Here is an 18,969-nt window from a genome sequence, read left to right as displayed (position 1 = left end):
CACAGTGGGAGCTTTAAAGTTGCACACGGTCAGACATGCACTCAGAGAGCACTCTGCTGATCCCATTTTCTTCCCCGCAACAGAGCAGGGATCATTTCATCCTGCCATAATTCCTCTGTGGTGTGAAGGCAAAATGTCAAAGGGGTGTGAATATCACGGCACTGTGAATTGGGCTATAATCACAGCACTTGAAAATTCAATGGCATCAAAAAAGGATGTAATGTATGAACATGTTTGCACTGTAGAAACAGTGCCAGCATAATCCACACCTTAACAGGCAAACAAATCTTCCCTACAAGGATAGTTGACAGACAAGATAATAGCAAAGCAAAGTAAGCATTGTGAAGTTTTGCAAGCTTGATTTTAGGTCTTTTTTCTTATGCAGTGCCTGCTGTGGTGGACAGTTTAAAGTTGGTTTACTATGGCATCCCTGGCACCCATGTAAAAGTATAGAATTGAGTTATTTAATAACTGTAGTCGAAAAGAGAGCTGTTTTAATGACCAGTTGGTATTTGATCTGGCATAATGCAGAATGAAATCAGAGTTCTGTATTGCAGTAGCATTAATGTCTCCTGAAAGGTGAGCTGAGAAGAGTCCTCAGACAGCATTCCTGCAAAATGGAATGCGCTGTGCAAACATCACACTTGCCACTTTTAGTAGGGGATGTGTAGCAACAACATGAAATGCAATTCCCCTTTTAGTCTGGCTCCTGCGAGTGATATGCACCTCAACAGTGGCTAATTACAGTAATAAACCAGATATCTGTGCTATTTAATACATTGGTACCATGCATCCAAGTGAGAAAATGTGTCAAGTGAAAGGAAGGAATGCATTTCATCACAACCCGTCCCACAAACTTGTCAACTCACGCTTGAAATTCATTTTTGCTGTGCATGAGTTTGTGTGTGTGTATGTGAAACTAACACCTGTGATTTTAAATGAAATGAAATGAAACAACTGTAATTCTTGTTTTCTTCTAAGCTGCACCATCTTACCCTGAGTGTGTGTTACTTGTATCATACCTGTGTGTCACAGGACTACCTCAAGCAGAAGGAGGCAGTGCAGGTTCAGATGAGGACTCAGAGGTGGAGGTAGTTTATGTCAGAGAGCCCACAGCTGAACAGGCCGCTTTAGCAAGAAAACTCTTGCTGCCTCTGACCTTCTTCTGCTACCAGAATGAACCAGGCTACATAAGTGATGATCAAACTGATGGTGAGACTAAAGATCAAATACGATTGAAATTATTTTTCATTTTGATGTTATTCATACTTTTGTCCTTTTAATCTGAACATATAAAAATTAATTCTAAATAAATTAAGCGTTTCAGTCATAAAGATGATGAAAATTAAGTGTATAAAAAAAGAAACAAAGTAGATATTGTTCTGTTGTATTTGTAGTGAAAGTTTGTGTATCTGTCATCAAAATAAGGTAGTGTTTGTGAAGTTGGATATCATGTGACTAACAATGCATTAATTTAGAGAGGTAAACAGTTTGTCATACATTGATGATCACTGATGTTATCAAAGTTCTATAGAGGTGAAATTGGATGGTGACTTTACGTAAATATACGTTGATATGTTATTTTTTTCTTTTTTAGATGAGGATTATGAGTCGGCTGTAAAAGCCTTAAATGGAAAGCTCTACCCTGACCCTCCTGAGAGAAATGCTGCAGCATGTGGTGATGGTATGTGGCTTCTATTCTATCGCACACTTTTGATCCTAATATTGGCCAAACGTCTCAGTTCTACTTAGGATTATGTTGGTTTGATTATTCCTCAGAAAAATGTAAGCCTGTACTGATAAATGATGTTCTCTTCCACTGAACATTAAATGGAGAGAAGTGTGCAGAGTTCATGAAAACCTTAAACCTCTGTTCCATTCAGAGCCAGACTGCCAGGTGGTGTGGGAGAAGAAGCCAACACCAGAGGAGGAGGAGAAGGCAAAAAGCCTCCAGCTGCCACCCACGTTCTTCTGCGGTCTGAGCACCACTGATAGTGACCTAGAACACGACAAGCCTGAAGACTTTGAGACAGAGGTCCGCAAGGCACAGCAGGACCTGGTAATGACTCAGTATTAGTTTTTACAAAATGTAACTTAAATCCAATGAGCATGAGAGCAAATAGTTTTCTAGGTTCTATGAATTTGATTGGCAGCTATATTATATTTACTCTTAGTTTGTAGACACATTACAGTCGTTTTTGCTGGGGATGCACGCGGTGAAACAGTTCAAACTTGTATTTTGAATTAGCCAGCACAAGATTTATGAGTCAGTTAAACTGATTACCTATAATTTTTCATAAACACGGGCTTAAAATCCTGGTCTGTAATACTCTGTTAAACTGAAATGAACCTACCACCACTAGAAGCTGCTGGAGTTTCAGCTAATAGCCGCTGCCTTCCTGTCAGAGCTTTGCCTTGGACGTAAATATGAGAAGCTTAGCATTTAGAGTGTAGTGGGAACTGTGTGGTAGGACAGTTTTTAAGTAAAAACTGAACTTAAGTGGTATGTCTGCTATCGAGGATAGAACCCACTTATAATTACTCAACTGAAGTGAAAAGAGCACAATATAAATCTGCAAAGCTACCTGCTAATGTTGGCCATGGCTAACAAACAGCATGCTCTTAGTGACTATATCTCAGGCTTTTGGAGTGTATAAAGCTCTCTATGGCTGAGTTTGATCTACTGCATTTACTCTTGCAGTGTAAAACGTGCTGATGCATTACTCATGTCATGTAAAGTTTGCAATTGATGTGGCATGCAGCTAACATGAGTGACGAGTCACAGTGAGATAACAGGAAAGTTGAGTCTAAGAGGAGAGGATAAGAGCTTTTACAGATGATTTATTTACCTTTGTCCTCAGGTAAAGGGCAGCTCAGGGCAAGGTGCATGTCAGCAGTGATTCAGATGGGTCATGGAGGATCAGCTATGCCCTGTTTCTTTATTAGATGTAACACAAACAACGTTTAAAAAGAACTCTGCATGATCAGACAAGTTCATCTTGTTGGATAGCTATTTGTATCTCTTGTATGTATATTGAACTAAAAATAACTCTCTAGATATCTGCATTTTGAATCATTTGAGTTTATAAACCCACCAGGAGGCTGCCTTGTTTTGGTCCACAGTGCCACAGTGCTCCTCGCCGTTCCTATGCAGTAACTGCTGTTTCAGACTGGCAGCCAGTTAGGGCTGCATCTCGGAGACACTGCACATTTTACTCACTGAGAATTTTAAGATTGGAGGTCTCTTTTATTTTTTTCCTGGCACCACAAGCGGTTACCATTCAAACTAGACAGGAAAATTATAAATACAGAGCCATATTTGCCTTGTAGCAAATATGTACGTCCACATCAGTAGAATATGTTTAAAATCAGTTTCTTGATGAACCAGATAAGGCCACGAGCTAAAATGCGTCTGTTTGATAAAGTTGTTCCCTAAACGTCTACTCTTTATGAAGCTTTCTGTTTCCACACAGTTCAAAATGTTGCAGGTAAAGTTAAACAAAGTACAAACTTCCAGTTGTGCTTTTTTAAAGTAAAAGCCCACTTTAGCATTTCTTTGGAGAAACTTCCTTCGTATGTACATGATGCTTTTATTTTGAAAAGCTCCCAGCTCGCTTCCACTATACACTGGATCAAGTCACTTGTAGTAAGGTTTATTGAGGTAAAACTAAAGAGGAATGACAGAACTTTGACAGCAGGGAGACAAAGCCATTTGCCATTTAAAGTGCATTTGTTGTAGCAATGACTGGCATGCTGCATGAGTTGCCACATTTCCTTCATTGACAACATTATGAACTTGAAATAAGTAAAACTGTATTGTCTGTCATTATTGTTTGGACAATGCATTTTCATATATCAGAACAGTAATATACATTTGTCTTAACTTATTTTGCTAAAGCAGTGAGTATATGAGGTTTAACTGAGTGAAGTGCAGTTTTTCCTCTGTGAATATCACAAAGAGAAAACACCAGTATTTTTGAATTTACACTCCTGAATTGTTTCAGGATGCTCAGTTAAACCAAATGGAAAAGGCCTCTGGCAGTACTGAAGCTGCCCAGGAAGTGCCAAGTGCAGGTCCATCTTCCAGCATCAGTGAAGCTTCTGGCACCACATCTACACAGGAGGAACAGACGTCAGACCAGCCAACTGAGACTCAGTCTGGAGCACCCAGCAGCAGCTCTCCAATTGACCTGTCAACTAAAAAGAGTCCAGAGCCAGAGTCCAGCAGTGGAACTGCAGCTGGAGCTTTGACAGCTCCAACAGTGAGTCAAGGTACTGTGCAGTGCAGAGCTGTTCATAATTCAGTGCCTCCAGCACTGTGAGTTTGATGGTGAATAAACACAAGTTACTTCTGAGCATCACTATGGAATTTACTGAATCAGTTTTACAACATTTCTTGTTGTAAATCATTTAAAATAATGTCTGTTTGGTGTACTTTAAGTTTCTTTTAACTTGAACATTAAATGTTACACCAGTTGTCGGTTTTAACCTCTTCAATTGTTTTAAAATACGTATGGGCTTAAAGTGGTAATATTTCTAAAGAAATGCTTTAAAACAAGGTGAAAAAATTAGGCATTCTCTTCAACAGAACCTTGATTTTTCTACTCTTCCAGCTCATTGATTACCCCCCTATTTCAGAAGGGTAGGGGTGGGGACAGTTGGACTAGTCTTCCATCTTGTTCAAATGATATAAAGTAATTCAACCCAGCACCCACCTTTACAGCTAAATCAACTTACAATCTTGTTTATAAGTTAAGATTTGTGTGGAGTTTTTTCCTCGGGGGGGGGGGGTATTTTGTTCTGTTTTTGTGTTCAACCTCCTATTTGCTTGAATCTTGTTAAAGAATTAAAATGTTCGATAAATTGCATTCAATCCAGTATTAATTCTGGCTCCCCCCTTACAGACTCATCTAGCTTTGGCTTTAACTCATTTGGAGGCTTCTCGTTTGCTGACTTGGCTAAAAACGCAGAGGGCTTTGGATTTGGAACAAAAGGTGAGCTTCAGTGTTGACATGTGAAGATGATCACAACAGAGTTATACATTTCTGCTTATTAGTTGTTTTGTCTGTAAAGGAGACACCAACTTCTCATGGGCAAATGCTGGAGCAGCAGTATTTGGATCTTCAGTAACATCTACAACCAAAAACAATGGCGAAGAGGATGGTAGTGATGAAGAGGAGGCTCCCAATAATGTGGACATTCACTTTGAGCCAATAGTTTCACTACCAGAGGTACCTTTAAAATCTCATTTCCAGTGTTTCTTGCCTACTTTGCTGTTTTTGAATTGTGATAATTAAGTGTCACATTGTTGACGGCACAAAACCTCTTCCCTGAATAACACCTTTCCTCTTAGGTGGAGACAAAGTCTGGAGAGGAAGATGAGGAAATCCTGTTCAAGGAGCGCACCAAGCTGTACCGATGGGACAGAGACAACAGCCAGTGGAAGGAGAGAGGCATCGGTGACATCAAGATTCTGTTCCATCCAGATAAACATTACTACCGAATCCTGATGAGAAGAGAGCAGGTGCTCAGGGTTTGTGCCAACCACATGATTACACCGTCAATGGAGCTCAAACCCATGAATGCTTCTGCCAACGCGGTGATCTGGACCGCCACTGACCACTCAGGTTCATACAGTGTTCATACAAGCTCTATTCTGCGCTGCATCCATGCAATGAATGAACTGCAATGAATTTGGTCATTCTTGAAGTCTTAACTGAGATCAGGGGTGTCACACTCAAGGCCCATGCTACAGTTATACCAGGCCGGTAAGAACAGATCATATTTTAATTATAACTGGACCACCGGTGAAAGGTCTGCAGATTTCCTCCAGTATAAAAATGTAAATTTAACCTTCATGATTTAAAATATCCTTGTTAAGTCATGAAAATTTGAAAAACAAAGAGTAAAAATTGTAAGATAAAAAGTCAGGACTGTGGGGAAACAAATTAATTTGGGATCTCATTTCACATTTTCAATTTTGCATATCACAATTATGACTTTAACTAATAATTTTGTGTTTTTATTTCATATTTTGACCTTTTTAATTCATAATTTTGACTTTTTATCTGATATTTTTTTCCTTAAGATTCCCAGTCTCTAAATTTTAAGTCATAATTTTATCATTAAACTCACAATTTAGAATTTAATCTCATTTTGCCATTCAAAACTCAAGGTTTTGACTTTCTCTCTCATACATTTACCATTAAAAAACATTATTTTGACTTTCTATTTCGTGTTTTTACCTTTTGAACTAACAAGTTGGACTTTTTTCTCAGATTATGAGCCTATAAACTTCTCATTTTTTAAATTTATTTTTTAATCTCAAAATCATTTATCATCAGTGCTAAGCCCCCAATAATTCATTACCAGTGAAAATGAGGTTGACAGTGTATGGTTAAATGTTGACCCTGTTAGGCTCTCAGGTTAGACCTTAATTCAGAATCCGGCCTGTGCTGTGATTGGGTTTGACACCCCTGACTTAGATCATAGTAATCCCACTTATGTTTTGATCAAACATGAGGCAAAGTGAGCTAGAAGAAAGGGGGATTCTCACATCCGGATCTGTTTTAATCCACATTAATAATAATAATTAAAATAATAATACATTTTATTCGTAAAGCGCTTTTCATAAAAACTCAAAGACACTGTACAATGCAGAAAAAGATCAAATCGCAATCGCAAAATTGTTAAACCATTTAAACAAGTGATCCCTTGAACTCTTGCCACAAATATTCTCAATACTCTGGGCCAAAATAGATTACATTGTGCAAACATTTGTCTAGTTTCTTTTTTGTGGCCTATTTTCTGATTATCTCTTTACCTCCCCCTTGATTTTCCAGATGGTGATGGTGTAGTGGAGCAACTGGCAGCCAAGTTCAAAACCCCTGAGATAACTGAGTCTTTCAAAAAGACCTTTTGTGAGTGTCAGAGTCGAATAGAAACTGAGGGCGATGCCTCATCTGTCTCCTCACCTAAGATGTCCAGAGTTCAAGAGCACTCCAGAGACACTAACCCACAGGTGTACATCAAAGTGGCCGCTGATGGCCAACCACTGGGCACAATCAACATAGAGCTCTTCTCCCATATTGTCCCCAAGACTGCTGAAAATTTCAGAGCTCTCTGCACTGGCGAAAAAGGGTTTGGGTTTCGGGACTCCATCTTTCACAGAGTCATCCCAGACTTCATGTGCCAGGTTGGTCAGGCTTTAAATGTTTTAAAAGTCATTAGAAGCATTATAAGTTAAATATTGAAATTATTCCTCCAAGCAGATGAGTACTACATTTATCTGTAACAAGGAAAATGGTTTTGTTGTCTTCTAAGAAGCAGATCTGTAAGTAATATTTCAAACAAATGATGTCTTTTAGGGTGGTGACATCACAAACAGTGATGGCACAGGAGGCAAGTCCATCTACGGCAGCAAGTTTGAGGATGAAAACTTTGATGTGCGGCACACAGGCCCAGGCATTCTATCAATGGCAAATCGTGGGCGCGACACCAACAACTCTCAGTTCTTCATCACTCTAAAGAAAGCCGAACACCTGGACTTCAAACATGTGGCTTTTGGCTGGGTTCGGGATGGCATGGACGTGTTGCAACTGATGGGAGAGCTGGGCACAAAAGGAGGTATCCCCTCAAAGAAGCTTGTCATCACAGACTGTGGACAGCTGTAGCTTTTTATATGCAAGCTTAAGGTTTGCAGCATAGTTTAGGATCTAAAATTAAGGTAATGATTAAGGCTGGGGCCCCCAGTGCAGCACTTACTCACCTGCTGGAACTAAATTCCTAGTCAACTGAGAATTAAACCCAAGTCACAGATCTACTGATCAACATGATTCATCGTACAGACTTGGTTTAAATAGCCTGTAGTTAACTTTTTCTATCCTATAAACTGGTCACAAATGGGAAACTTTGTACAGTATGTGGGAGGAGGTAAACATACTTGCTATGCTGCACTTGCATCTTTATTATCTGTCAATAAATTATCATAATTTGTTCATTCTTGTTTATAGCTGTACATTGACTTATTTTTAAATTTATGTTCTGTTGTTTTACATGTGCTCAGTTTAAATGTGCTGGTCATCTTCTGAACGCCACATGGGTATGTGTTTCCTTTAAGGAGTCTTGTCTATAATTTTAAGGTGTTGCTGTTATTTGAACTCACCTTGATTGGTAACTGTGCCCCAGCTTTCTCCCCAGATACTGCCTATGTACTTTTCACCGTAGGGCCATCCCTATGGTTTTCCTTTCTGTAGATGGATTTCACAATATGCACAGTCCCACATAAGCTGAAGCTATCTTACTGTGTTGCCCAAGCGGAGGGGTAGGTGGTTGGTTATGATGTATATGTGTTGCCTGTTGTACCAAAATAAAAGATGAATAAAGTTGCTTTACAATAATCGATGATTTGAAATAATTCTAAATACTTAACTTTACTTTTGTTTTTTTAATCAGGAATATTAAATTATCAATACTTAACTAGAGAGAAAAGATCATTTAGGAGTTCCTATATCAAAGGCAGAAGTAAGAAATGTTGATGTGGTTGGAAACAGGGGAGTTACCTGTCCTTGGTGGTTGACTGGCACAGTACAGGCCAAGTCAAGTCAACTGTTGACAAAAATACTTGGTACAAGTGGAGGCTTAAATGCCTTCCATGGTAGGAGTGTTGTGGTTGAACAAGGTTTTCCAATGAGTTATGTAGGGTTTTTGAAAACGAAGCATTTGCTGCCTGATGATAAGAAGTGACAAACCTGGTCAGTGAACAGGATAAATCCTTTCTCTGTTTATGTGCATGTATTGTGGAAAAAAAAATCAAAGCTTTATTGAGGAAATTGGAATTTAAGATTAGGTAGGACGTAAACTGTCTTGATCACCATAGTGACTTTTCTCATGGAAAAACTGTATGACTGATTTAAACAATGTACTTTTTTAATTAGTGCATGCTATTAATTCTGAAGTGTTACTAATCCTTAAACACCTTCACTTCAAAATGTGCAGTGGGAACTTGTCACGAGTATGATGACTTTTTTTGACATGTACAGATGCATCTCAAAAAAATGGAAGATACCATGAATAAAACTAAATTGATAAAGACATTAAATTAAAATAATGCTAATAATTAAACTAGATCCAGCTTTGATGATCGTATTGAGATGTCCGTGGTGATGAGGACTAATACAACTTTAAATCAACCTTAACACAGGCTGTATTTAGTTCATTAGATTATTAGAATCAGAAGATGCGGTAAGCCAGTAAGGAGATGCAGTACCACTTCCGCCCACAGTGGCGCAGTGGAGGTAAAGCAGCAGCCAACCCTGAGCCAGCCCACGGTGACGTAAGTAGGATGTAAATGCTGTGTCTTGAGGCCTAGTTGGTCTTTTCCTCCCCTGTGTGCTGAGGGGCGCAACTCTCCGCTACATCTGAGAGCTCAAACAACGAAACAGCAAAATGCTCATCTACAAGTGTAAATTCTGCGGTACGTACTCCTTAATGTTTTTACCCATACTTGAACGGTCATCTTTCCAGTCGTGATGGTTATGTCGGCTGTGGTAGCGTAGTTGGAAGAATGTGAGACCGGCTTAAAATAAGCTAACTCGTGTATCTAGCTAGTGCTAGTGCCGATGCTAATCAAAAAAAGAAAATGGTCGCCAGTGACTCCGCTCATGTAAAGCTAGCCGATGTTGCTAAGGCCTGTTAGCTCGAAGTTCTGAACATGGACCAACTAACTAAAAGTTTGTCAGAAGTTTAAGAATTTATCAACCACATATAAATTGAGTGTTTTTTTTCCACCTAAATTGGATACGGGACGGAGACTGGTGGCAAATGTATCGTTGCTCATTCAGTATGATAACAGCGTACGTGGCCTTGTAGCGTCGTGTAGCAGTTAGCTTCAGTCGTATTAAGACGAGCCTTTGTCAGATTTTCCAGAATGATCGTTAGCTGTTTTACTCGACAGAGACTAGTCTGGCATGATAAATCGCCCAAACCACAAAGTTTGACCGGTCATTTACTCGTGTTGCTATATTCTCTTACAGATGATGAGATGTTTTCGGACATCTATAAAATCACTGTGACTCGTTCGGGGCTCTTCTATGAAGTTGAAGGAAAGGTGAGTAAACAACAATAATACTTAGATTGGTGAGACCACGAGTGCCCTTTCACACTCTGGATAGACATTTAGGCTGACCTTAGAGGGGATGAATGCCTTTTGTTTTTACATTTTCTTAAACAAGCGGCGCCTGTCTCGAAATCAAAACTGTACTCTCGTGATGGAATTGGCTCTAATGACCATCTAATTAAAATTATAGCTTAAGGGATTTTTTGACCATTTTTTTAACAGTCAGCTCCTCATGATGCTGGCCACTTCTGTTAAATCACCTACATCCTCAGTTGATCAGATAACGGGATCCCACCTCTGTAGTATAATGGGCTATGTGAGAATGTGACTTAAGTCATTTTATAAGCTTTTCAAGATGACACTTACTTCAAAAAGAAATTCTACCTAGCCAGTTAAGTTATGGCCATGGTGCAGGACGTGTCCCCTATTGGGGCATCAGGTTTGCTTTGTTTGGGCTAGGCTTTAAAAGTTGCGTAGTTACTATAGTCTGTTTAGTCAGAATCGATGAAGTTTGCTGTATAATTTGCAGAGTAGATGCTCAGGAATCTGTAGCTGCAGTGAATGTTTTCAAAAGCTTCACACATTTGGGACTCCTTCTCTGTTATCTCTGTCAACTTAAACTCGAACAGAAAATGTTCAGTGACTGCTCTTTTTCCATGAGAAAGATGAGACAAACGACTACTTTACACACAGTACTAGAATGATCTCTGATAATTTGTGAATACCCCCCTGGTTTTGGTGTTTTGTGTGGTCCATTTGCCTTGGATGTGCTCAAATATTGTCACAAATTAATAGAGATCCTTAGGTAATACTACTCTAGTGGAAACAGGGCATTAGACTAGCTGCAAAGATCTTGGATGACTTAGATTCTGACTTAAAATAAGTGTGGTTTTCATAAAGGATACTAAAACGCAATTAGTTTTTGTCAGACCGTCAAAATCTAAGGTATTTCTCCTCTGTGGGTAAGTCCACCAAAGCACAATGCATATGTAGCTCTTCTGCCTCTCAGCGTGTACTCACACTAGGCCATCTGTACCGTGCCCGGGCCTGTTTCAGACTAAAGTCTGGTACGTTTGGCCAGTGTGAGTGTAATCATTCCGTGCTTCGCCATGGCACGTTTCGCGGCCCCAGCACGAATGGACGAGGTGGGCCTAGGCACGGCACGGATGCAAATGAAGGAGCACAAGCGCGGGAATGTGATGCTGCGTGAAGTAACAACAAGAGGACCCGCCCTAGAGAGCCCACCAGGCAGCAGCTGCATGCTAGAGACAGCAGGATCTCAGTCCACATTTCTGACCAGTTTCTGGCAAAGTCAGGCTTTAATGACTGTAAGAGGTTTTTTAGTTTGTGAAATAAGGCTTCTTCCCTTGTTTTAGTCACAAACAGCAGCTCACAGGATAACAAACACCTTTCATCCTCCGTGCGTAAAGGAGAGCGCCAAATACGCGGACAAGTGTGTGCCAGGGTTAATCTCACGGCTGATTTAACCTCTTATCAAAAAATTATAATGCCAAACTATCATCCACTGAAATAACTTACCTCTAATTCTATTTCATGTTATCAGTAAGTGAAATTGTGATCTTGATCGCTGACGTTTGTACGGAGCATCGTTAATTAATCCTGAGGCGTATTCACTTCTAGCTCTCATCCGATGGTTAAAATTGCTCGTGTCACAGTTAAAAAAATCTTTTAGCTGACCATTTAATCCTGCTCTGGACACAGGCTGTCCTGTACCATGAGAGCTTGTTTGGTGAAGCACTGAACGGCATCCAAACGCAGAGAGATGCACAGTTTATGACGCGTAAAATAATTCCCGGGGGTTCAGATAGTACATGGACATGCAGAGGAATGACTGTAGGGGCTCGTATGAGTTAAAAGTTAGGGTTTTATTCAGCAGAAGTGCTTAGAACTCTGATCAGGCTTAAGATTATATGCTGTGAGAGATAATTCTCCGCTATGAACCTCTCTCTCCCTCTAACACTTGTGTATACTGAGTCATCAACACGTATAAATTCATCACTGGTGGATACTTAGTGTGATGACGTCGGCGTGTGACGTATCCAGGCCCAGGCCTGGATGTGTTGAGCAGTGTGAGTGCAGGTCAAAGGGGGGAGCAGGGAGGGGGTCAAATGGGCTTCGGCACGGTACGGATGGCCTAGTGTGAGTACACCCTCAGCTGCAGACAGCAGGGATCTCATGATGACAGAGAGCACAGAATGTGCCAGTATGATTTGGCACCAGATTAGCCTCTGAGGTTTGAATTTTTCCTTTTTGGTAGGAGATGTACCTGACTTTTCTCAGCAATCAGAATCCTTTCAGTGAATGTGACAATGAGACCGTGGTTAAAGAGATGAAGCAGCATGTCTCTGGGTGCTACACAGGCATTTCCAAATGTTTGTGGATTAACCCTTCCCCATGGTCTTTCACAGTAGCGGGAAAAAAAGGTATACTATTTTGCCGAAGTAACTGGGCCTAAGCCAGGTTCAAAGCTATGACTCACAAAGGTGTGCTCATAAATTGCCTGAATCATCTGATCCTCTGGATATAACAGAGACTGACTGCATTATTTCTGTCAGTAGTCATCTCATGTCCTTTTTGAGTGGCATGTTCAATAAATGCTGTACTCTTCATTTGATTCAGTTTTTCTGTCTCTTGGAAAAAGTTAAAATATGACTTTGGCCATTATTTTAAGAGAGTGACGATGCTCAAAACTGGAAGGTCTGCGTGTGTCCAAAATTTTTCATGATGTTGGATGCAATTCCATGGATCTCCGTAGTTTCTGTCTTAATGAACATGCCACTAAAGTCCTTTGTGCACATGCGCCACATTCAACAATTTCAGGATATCTTACCCTTAGAATTTTCTTATTTGTTTGTACTCACTTGTTCCCCTTAGAAGTTTTCCTGCAGTTTGCTTGCAGGCAGGCAAAGGAGTGATAAAATACTAGAGGGCTGGGAATAAAAATTCTAGGTAAAGGCTACATGAAAATATAGGCTATTTGTGCAGGTGTGAACAGGGCTCCTGAGATGACCACAGTGACCTAATTTAGCAGTTGTGCCTCTGGGGAAGTCACTAAGAGAATAGCTGTGGGGTTTTCGTGAACCTTTACAAGTGTTTCAGGTCTCATTGAAGCGTCATCTTTTGAGGTCAACTTGAACTGTCTGGTGTTTCATGTAATATCAATTTAACTTTCATTGCATAATATTCTTTTGAATACTTCTAGACGATCACCAGGACTGACCAGTTTGATGATGCTTTAATTGGAGCCAACGCCTCTGCTGAGGAGGCTTGTGAAGGCATTGACGCATCATCCATCTCTGGCTGTGACATTGTACTTAACCACAACCTTCGTGAGACTGGCTTCACCAAGAAGTCATTCATGGTCTTCATTAAGGAATACTGTAAGAAGTGAGTAACGACATTTTTGGATCTGTACTCAGCATCCACAGGCTTTGTGACATGAAGTAAGAGATCAAACATAATCTCTGTATTTCCAGACTGAAAGCTTGGTTGGAAGTGAATGACCCAGACAGAGTGGAGGCGTTCCAAGAGGGTTGCAAGAAAGAAGTGAAAAAGATTGTAGATGACTATGACAACCTCCAGGTAGCTATACTCATCTTACCATTGTTTTTGTCTCCGTTTTCACCAGCTTTTCTCATTTTTCTGATAGAAGCTACAAAACTTTGTAAAGAAATTACACTAACATGCCTGTCAGTCACAAAACATAATTACTGCCACTGTCGGTTGCATTGTGTTCTTGTAAGACCAGACTAGATCATGGTAAGCAAAGCAAACTGTTTGACAGTTACGGCTTTAGACTTGGCCCCTGAAATCCTGGCAGTAACTTCAGATGTCACGTTGTCTGAGACCATCTTTGTCTCCGTGCAGTTTTTCACAGGGGAGTCCATGAACCCAGAGGGCATGGTGGGACTGCTGAACTACCGTGAGGATGGCACAACACCATTCATGATTTTCTTTAAAGATGGCCTGATTGAAGAGAAATGTGTAAGTACTCGGGATCTACCATGCAATTTTTGAAGAGTCTTCACACAGTTAATGATGAGCAGTAGTCAATATCACCTTGCATGCAAACTAGTCCTCAGCATTGCTTAAAGATTTTTTAAAAAGTTACAGTTGAGGCATACATTGCAATCAGAAATATGTATAACAGTGAACATTTTTTTTCTTTAGTGTTAGCATGTTCATCAGTTATGATTCTGAGTTAAGCTTGAGGAGCACACTTGGGGTAAAATCTAAACAAGTCCGTTTTGTCATCTCTTTAAGGTGGGAAAGGTTTGAACAGTCGACTGGTGTGATTGTTTACATATTTAACAAAATCCACATAATGCAGTTTTTGGGCAGGTGTTGCTTATTTTGTACCACCTGTTTCTGCCATATGGAGTTTCCACATCTACAAGTTGTGTAATTTGGTAGTTTAGCTCTCAGCTTGGAGTGATGAGACGGCCTTCAAGTTGCTCTTCCTGCTTCTGCCAGTCATCTATAGTCCTTACTGAGGGGTGTATTCAGTCAAACAGCACCCAACACAGTTTATAATACCCAATTGTATCCTCCCCATTTGTTTAAACACATGGTTTTGACCTTATGAGGATAAAACATTTTAAAAAGTTGTGATGCACAATGAAAGATGGATTTTCAATCACATAGTCTCGAGCAGGGTATGATGGCAGTTGTAGCACTAGCAGTTACAAGTTTTTAGAGAGAATAAACTGGCATTAAAGGGATACTTCAACATATTGGCAAATTTACCCATTGCCATAATTCCTATAGTCTTAGTAATAGGTTCGTTACCTTCAGTTGTCGGTACAAGCTTTTTAGATCGACCGCTGCCGAGTTCGGACCTGCTGTGCCAACTCAATGTAAGCAGGCGGTATTCCGGTTTTCCCTCATCAAATACACAATCCAACAACCCGGAAACGCTCTCGTGGACAAGTTGTGACCTGTATATTCACCACGCTATGAAACAATAACGTATACTTATGTAACATTACGACACATGAAGCAAATACTCTGAACTATTTCTTGAGTAAACCACTGGGCGGAGTCACACAGTGCAGCAGCCATGTCTGGAGTGTAGTTCCGGCTTTGCATTTAACTTTAAAACATCTCCGTCTCGTAATGTTCCATGATTATTTCATGGCGTGGTGAATGTACAGGTCACAGCTTGTCCACGAGAGCGTTTCCGGGTTGTTGGATTGTGTATTTGATGAGTTTGACGAGGGAAAGCCGGAATACCGTCTGCTTACATTGAGTTGGCACAGCAGGTCCGAACTCGGCAGTGGCCGATCTAAAAAAGCTTGCACCGACAACTGAAGGTAACGAACCTATTACTAAGACTATAGGAATTATGGCAATGGGCGAATTTGCCAAAATGTTGAAGTATCCCTTTAAAAGTGCAGGTTAATCACCAGATTTTACAGCAGCTCTAAAATGAACACTGACATTTCGCTGGTATAGTTACATGTTTTCCTTTCCTTCTGTGTTGCAGTAACAACCTGGAACTACATCTGCTTCTAAATTGGTTGCTGCTCTCCAAAAAGCCCCGAGAACAGATTGACGGAGTACTGTTTTGCATCATGCAGGGAATGGAACCATTCTTGAAGAAAATCTTGATCATTCACATTTTGGCCCACAGCACCACTCCCAACAATGGAGAACTCAAATATGACTGTTCACCAATAGCTGTTTTATCTTTTCCCTCTGGCTTCTGCAATGATTGATTTTCGGTGCAGAATTTGCCAGCTTTTACATGAAGAGTGTAATTAAGGCTCTGTCAGCAACATGCTTTTTTTTCTTCTGTCTGCAATTATAACAATGAACTGCACAGATTGACATCTTCAGACCTCTGATTTCATGGTTGCGTTGAAAAAATGCCATCTGTTATGAAACCTATTGAATTTCAAATAAAAATCTAATACAGCCATTTCTGTTTAAACGTGTGGAAAGTCCTTTGTTTTTGTTTTTTTGTTTTTTTTTTTTTTAACAAGTGGCTCTCTGGGATAGCAGGTATATTAAGGAACATTGGTGCATTATTGATTGTACTATGGCCTCTTTTATATTTGGTTCTAGCATACATTTTTCATTAAATATCCCACTGAATTCACATTTTCAAAATTCATAGGTATGGATGACTGATGGATCGGCTGCAATTCCAATCCTGTTGCATTAGCCTTTCCCTTTGTAAAAACAGATTACTGCATGAATTACTTCTAAGGTTTAACTCTAAATGCTGATATAGTGTCAGGAAACTTTAATGAATGCCAGCTGTACACTGAAATCTAGTTCGAGTTACAGATTTTATCAAGCTGTTCTGAAAGCAGTACATTTACAAAATCAAAGACTAGATATTTGATACCTAAGACATGCCGCAGTGTCTCCATACTATGGTAATAAGCCTAGCCACACTTGATGACTGGGTCATTTGCACCATAACGAATTTTACAGTTCAAGTATTGTAAAAAAAAAAAAAAAAGACTTTATATGGTTGAAAATTGACAATCTCTGCCTTTTTTGCCCTGCTTTTGATAAGACAGGAGATATGAGGTAAGGCATGCACCAAACCAGAATTGAGGCTGGACCCTGTAACCTCTATACAGGTGCATCGCAATAAATTTCCAAAAGTTGATTAATTTCAGTAATTCAATTCAAAAAGTGAAACTGTGTAGATTCATTACAAACACTGACATTGTGTTTCTTTTAATTTTGATGATTATAGCTAACAGATAATGAAAAACAAAAAATCAGTACCTTACCGGAGCAACAGACCAGTCCTTTTTGTCCTTAGCCCAGGAGACACCTCTGACGTCTCTTGTTCAAGAATGGCTTGACACAAGGAATGCGACATAATAATCAAAATTAAAAAAAAAAACACTTGAAATAAATCAAGTCTGTGTGTAATGAATCTATCTAATACATGAGCTCCACTTTTTGAATCGAATCATGATAGTAATTTAACAGTTTGATACTCTAACTATTGAGATGCACTTGTATTTGTGTGTGTACTGTAACCACACACACAGCTGGATTTCTACCAGCAGCTTAAAGTAACACTTTTTAATTGTCACATCATGGCAGGAAATGTCTAGTACTTTACTCAGTTTTTCCTGTGATTCATTGTTGCAGCTGAAATTCACATTGCAAGGGAAAATCTCTTTATTTTGGCAAACAACATAAATGCTTCTGCACAGAAAACTCATATTTGTTCTGTACCAAAAAAAAAAGGTTTAAAAAAAGAACTTAAATAGAAGATGAAAACTTAAGTGATTTGAATCAACTAAGACATCTAATTCAGGAAGTCCAAACTGGGAAACTTGTCACCTGTAAGTCTCAACATCAAAGATCCAAAGAAAATATGTGAGAAGCTGATGTCTTTAGTGCTTGTTACGTAACAATTTCCATTAAAAAATCACACTATCTATTGGCTGTACAGTCACACAGTCACTGTCCAGATGCTTAAGTGAGAGGAAAAACAACATTTCCACTATTCAGCTTGTATATCTAATAAATTCCTCTTGGTCTTTCACTTGACACCATCAGTAACATTACGTATTCTGAATCTATCCCACCCACTAATCACAGTAAAGAATACAAAAAATAAAGGATACTAACAATTTGTGAAAAATGGTCTTCATTCTTGACATCAAATGTTTCTGATGACTTAGAAAAAATTAACCTGCTGAAAGCCCAGATTTCATCATGAAATCACAGAACTCCTGTGTGATGAGCCTGGACTCAGGAACTTGCCAGAACTAGGTGGTCTGCATCTCCTCATCTTCTTCTGCAGACTGGTAGTGTCGGTACTCTGGCTTTAGCTCCCATGTGCTTTTGTGAACGCCCTTGCTGTTGTAAGTACCAATTTCCCTCAAGATGTCTTTCAGGTAAGTCTGGAAAAAAACAGACTGTAATTGAGATACTTTGAAGTAGCACTTGTGTCCTGTAAAACAAAAGATTATATAAAGACACCTGCTGGGTTTGATGTGTCAACAGAACCCTTCAAAGGATAGTTCAACAATTTTGGAACCATTCTCTTAAGCAGAGGTGGAACAAGAGGACAACTGGACTAAAGTAAAAGTACAGGACTATGAATGTACTCAAGTAAAAGTTAAAAGTATTTTATTCAAAGTTAAAGTACTAAGTAGATACTAAGTCTGTACAGTTAAAACAATTATGGATTTAATTGTTATATGGCTCCTGCAATTTTCAAATTGCACAATAACACAATATTTTTTCAAACTGAAATGTGTGTCCTATTAACAGTTTGATACTTTTGTTGGGCAAGAGGTGTTATGCTCTACACATCAAGCAAGTATTCGAGTGTTTTTTTACTTATGTTTGCGTATGCTTTTCTTATTAAAAACGAAAATTACATAAAAGTGATCATCCCCTTCAATACAGCAGTTCGTTCTGAATTTGTCATTCAAGTCAAGATAATTGCAAGACAACTTTTTTATATCATTCAGCCCTACTTGTTAATGACTTTCACATTGATGTTTATACCACACATAATTGTCAGGGCTTTGTTTTGTTGTCATGATGATTTATCTCCAAAACGGAGCAGTCAGCCCTCAAAAAACATTGGTTGAAATGGTTTAATTCTAAGCAGGCTATGGTGTATCACGAGTTGAAATGCATCCATTCAGTGCTTTGCCTAGAAATAAAGCTAGTTAAAAGGACATTTTTTGAGTGATGACATCTCAGTTTTGTAAGTCTTTTTTGTTGTGCACCATAAGAAGTTTATTGTTGGGGTGTGCTACTTTTTTGCTTTCCTCGTGAATGTAGATCTCCAACCAGATTCATCAGGTAAAGTCACACCTCCATAATAAGGTGAAATACAA

At 39.4% G+C, this 18,969-nt stretch overlaps 3 protein-coding genes across 4 annotated transcripts in view; 2 read left to right on the top strand and 1 right to left on the bottom strand.

The window, feature by feature from the left end:
* Positions 1–8,390, top strand: part of ranbp2 (RAN binding protein 2) — a 32,927-nt gene extending 24,537 nt beyond the window's left edge. For both annotated transcript variants that reach the window (XM_041807434.1, XM_041807433.1), the window contains 9 exons: positions 1,036–1,212; positions 1,598–1,684; positions 1,884–2,059; positions 4,005–4,272; positions 4,905–4,994; positions 5,074–5,231; positions 5,354–5,627; positions 6,843–7,195; positions 7,368–8,390. In XM_041807434.1, coding sequence (XP_041663368.1) covers positions 1,036–1,212; positions 1,598–1,684; positions 1,884–2,059; positions 4,005–4,272; positions 4,905–4,994; positions 5,074–5,231; positions 5,354–5,627; positions 6,843–7,195; positions 7,368–7,673 — 1,889 coding nt within the window. In that variant the 3' untranslated portion in view covers positions 7,674–8,390. The remainder of the gene's footprint in view (positions 1–1,035; positions 1,213–1,597; positions 1,685–1,883; positions 2,060–4,004; positions 4,273–4,904; positions 4,995–5,073; positions 5,232–5,353; positions 5,628–6,842; positions 7,196–7,367) is intronic.
* Positions 8,391–9,320: 930 nt separating this feature from the next.
* Positions 9,321–16,058, top strand: tpt1 (tumor protein, translationally-controlled 1). The gene is made up of 6 exons (XM_041807781.1): positions 9,321–9,475; positions 10,035–10,108; positions 13,341–13,525; positions 13,615–13,720; positions 14,006–14,122; positions 15,624–16,058. Exons 1-6 carry the CDS (start codon positions 9,448–9,450, stop codon positions 15,624–15,626), a joined length of 513 nt encoding a protein of 170 aa, XP_041663715.1. The 5' UTR covers positions 9,321–9,447; the 3' UTR covers positions 15,627–16,058.
* Positions 16,059–17,275: 1,217 nt separating this feature from the next.
* Positions 17,276–18,969, bottom strand: part of LOC121522202 (general transcription factor IIF subunit 2-like) — a 56,332-nt gene continuing 54,638 nt past the window's right edge. Inside the window, exon 8 of the mRNA XM_041806350.1 lies at positions 17,276–18,018. Coding sequence (XP_041662284.1) covers positions 17,884–18,018 — 135 coding nt within the window. The 3' untranslated portion in view covers positions 17,276–17,883. The remainder of the gene's footprint in view (positions 18,019–18,969) is intronic.

Source organism: Cheilinus undulatus, linkage group 15, assembly GCF_018320785.1.
Source record: "Cheilinus undulatus linkage group 15, ASM1832078v1, whole genome shotgun sequence".
In the NCBI taxonomy this organism is placed as follows: Eukaryota; Metazoa; Chordata; class Actinopteri; order Labriformes; family Labridae; genus Cheilinus; species Cheilinus undulatus.
Note: the sequence above shows the minus strand (reverse complement) of the source record. Positions and strands in the feature narration are given on the sequence as shown.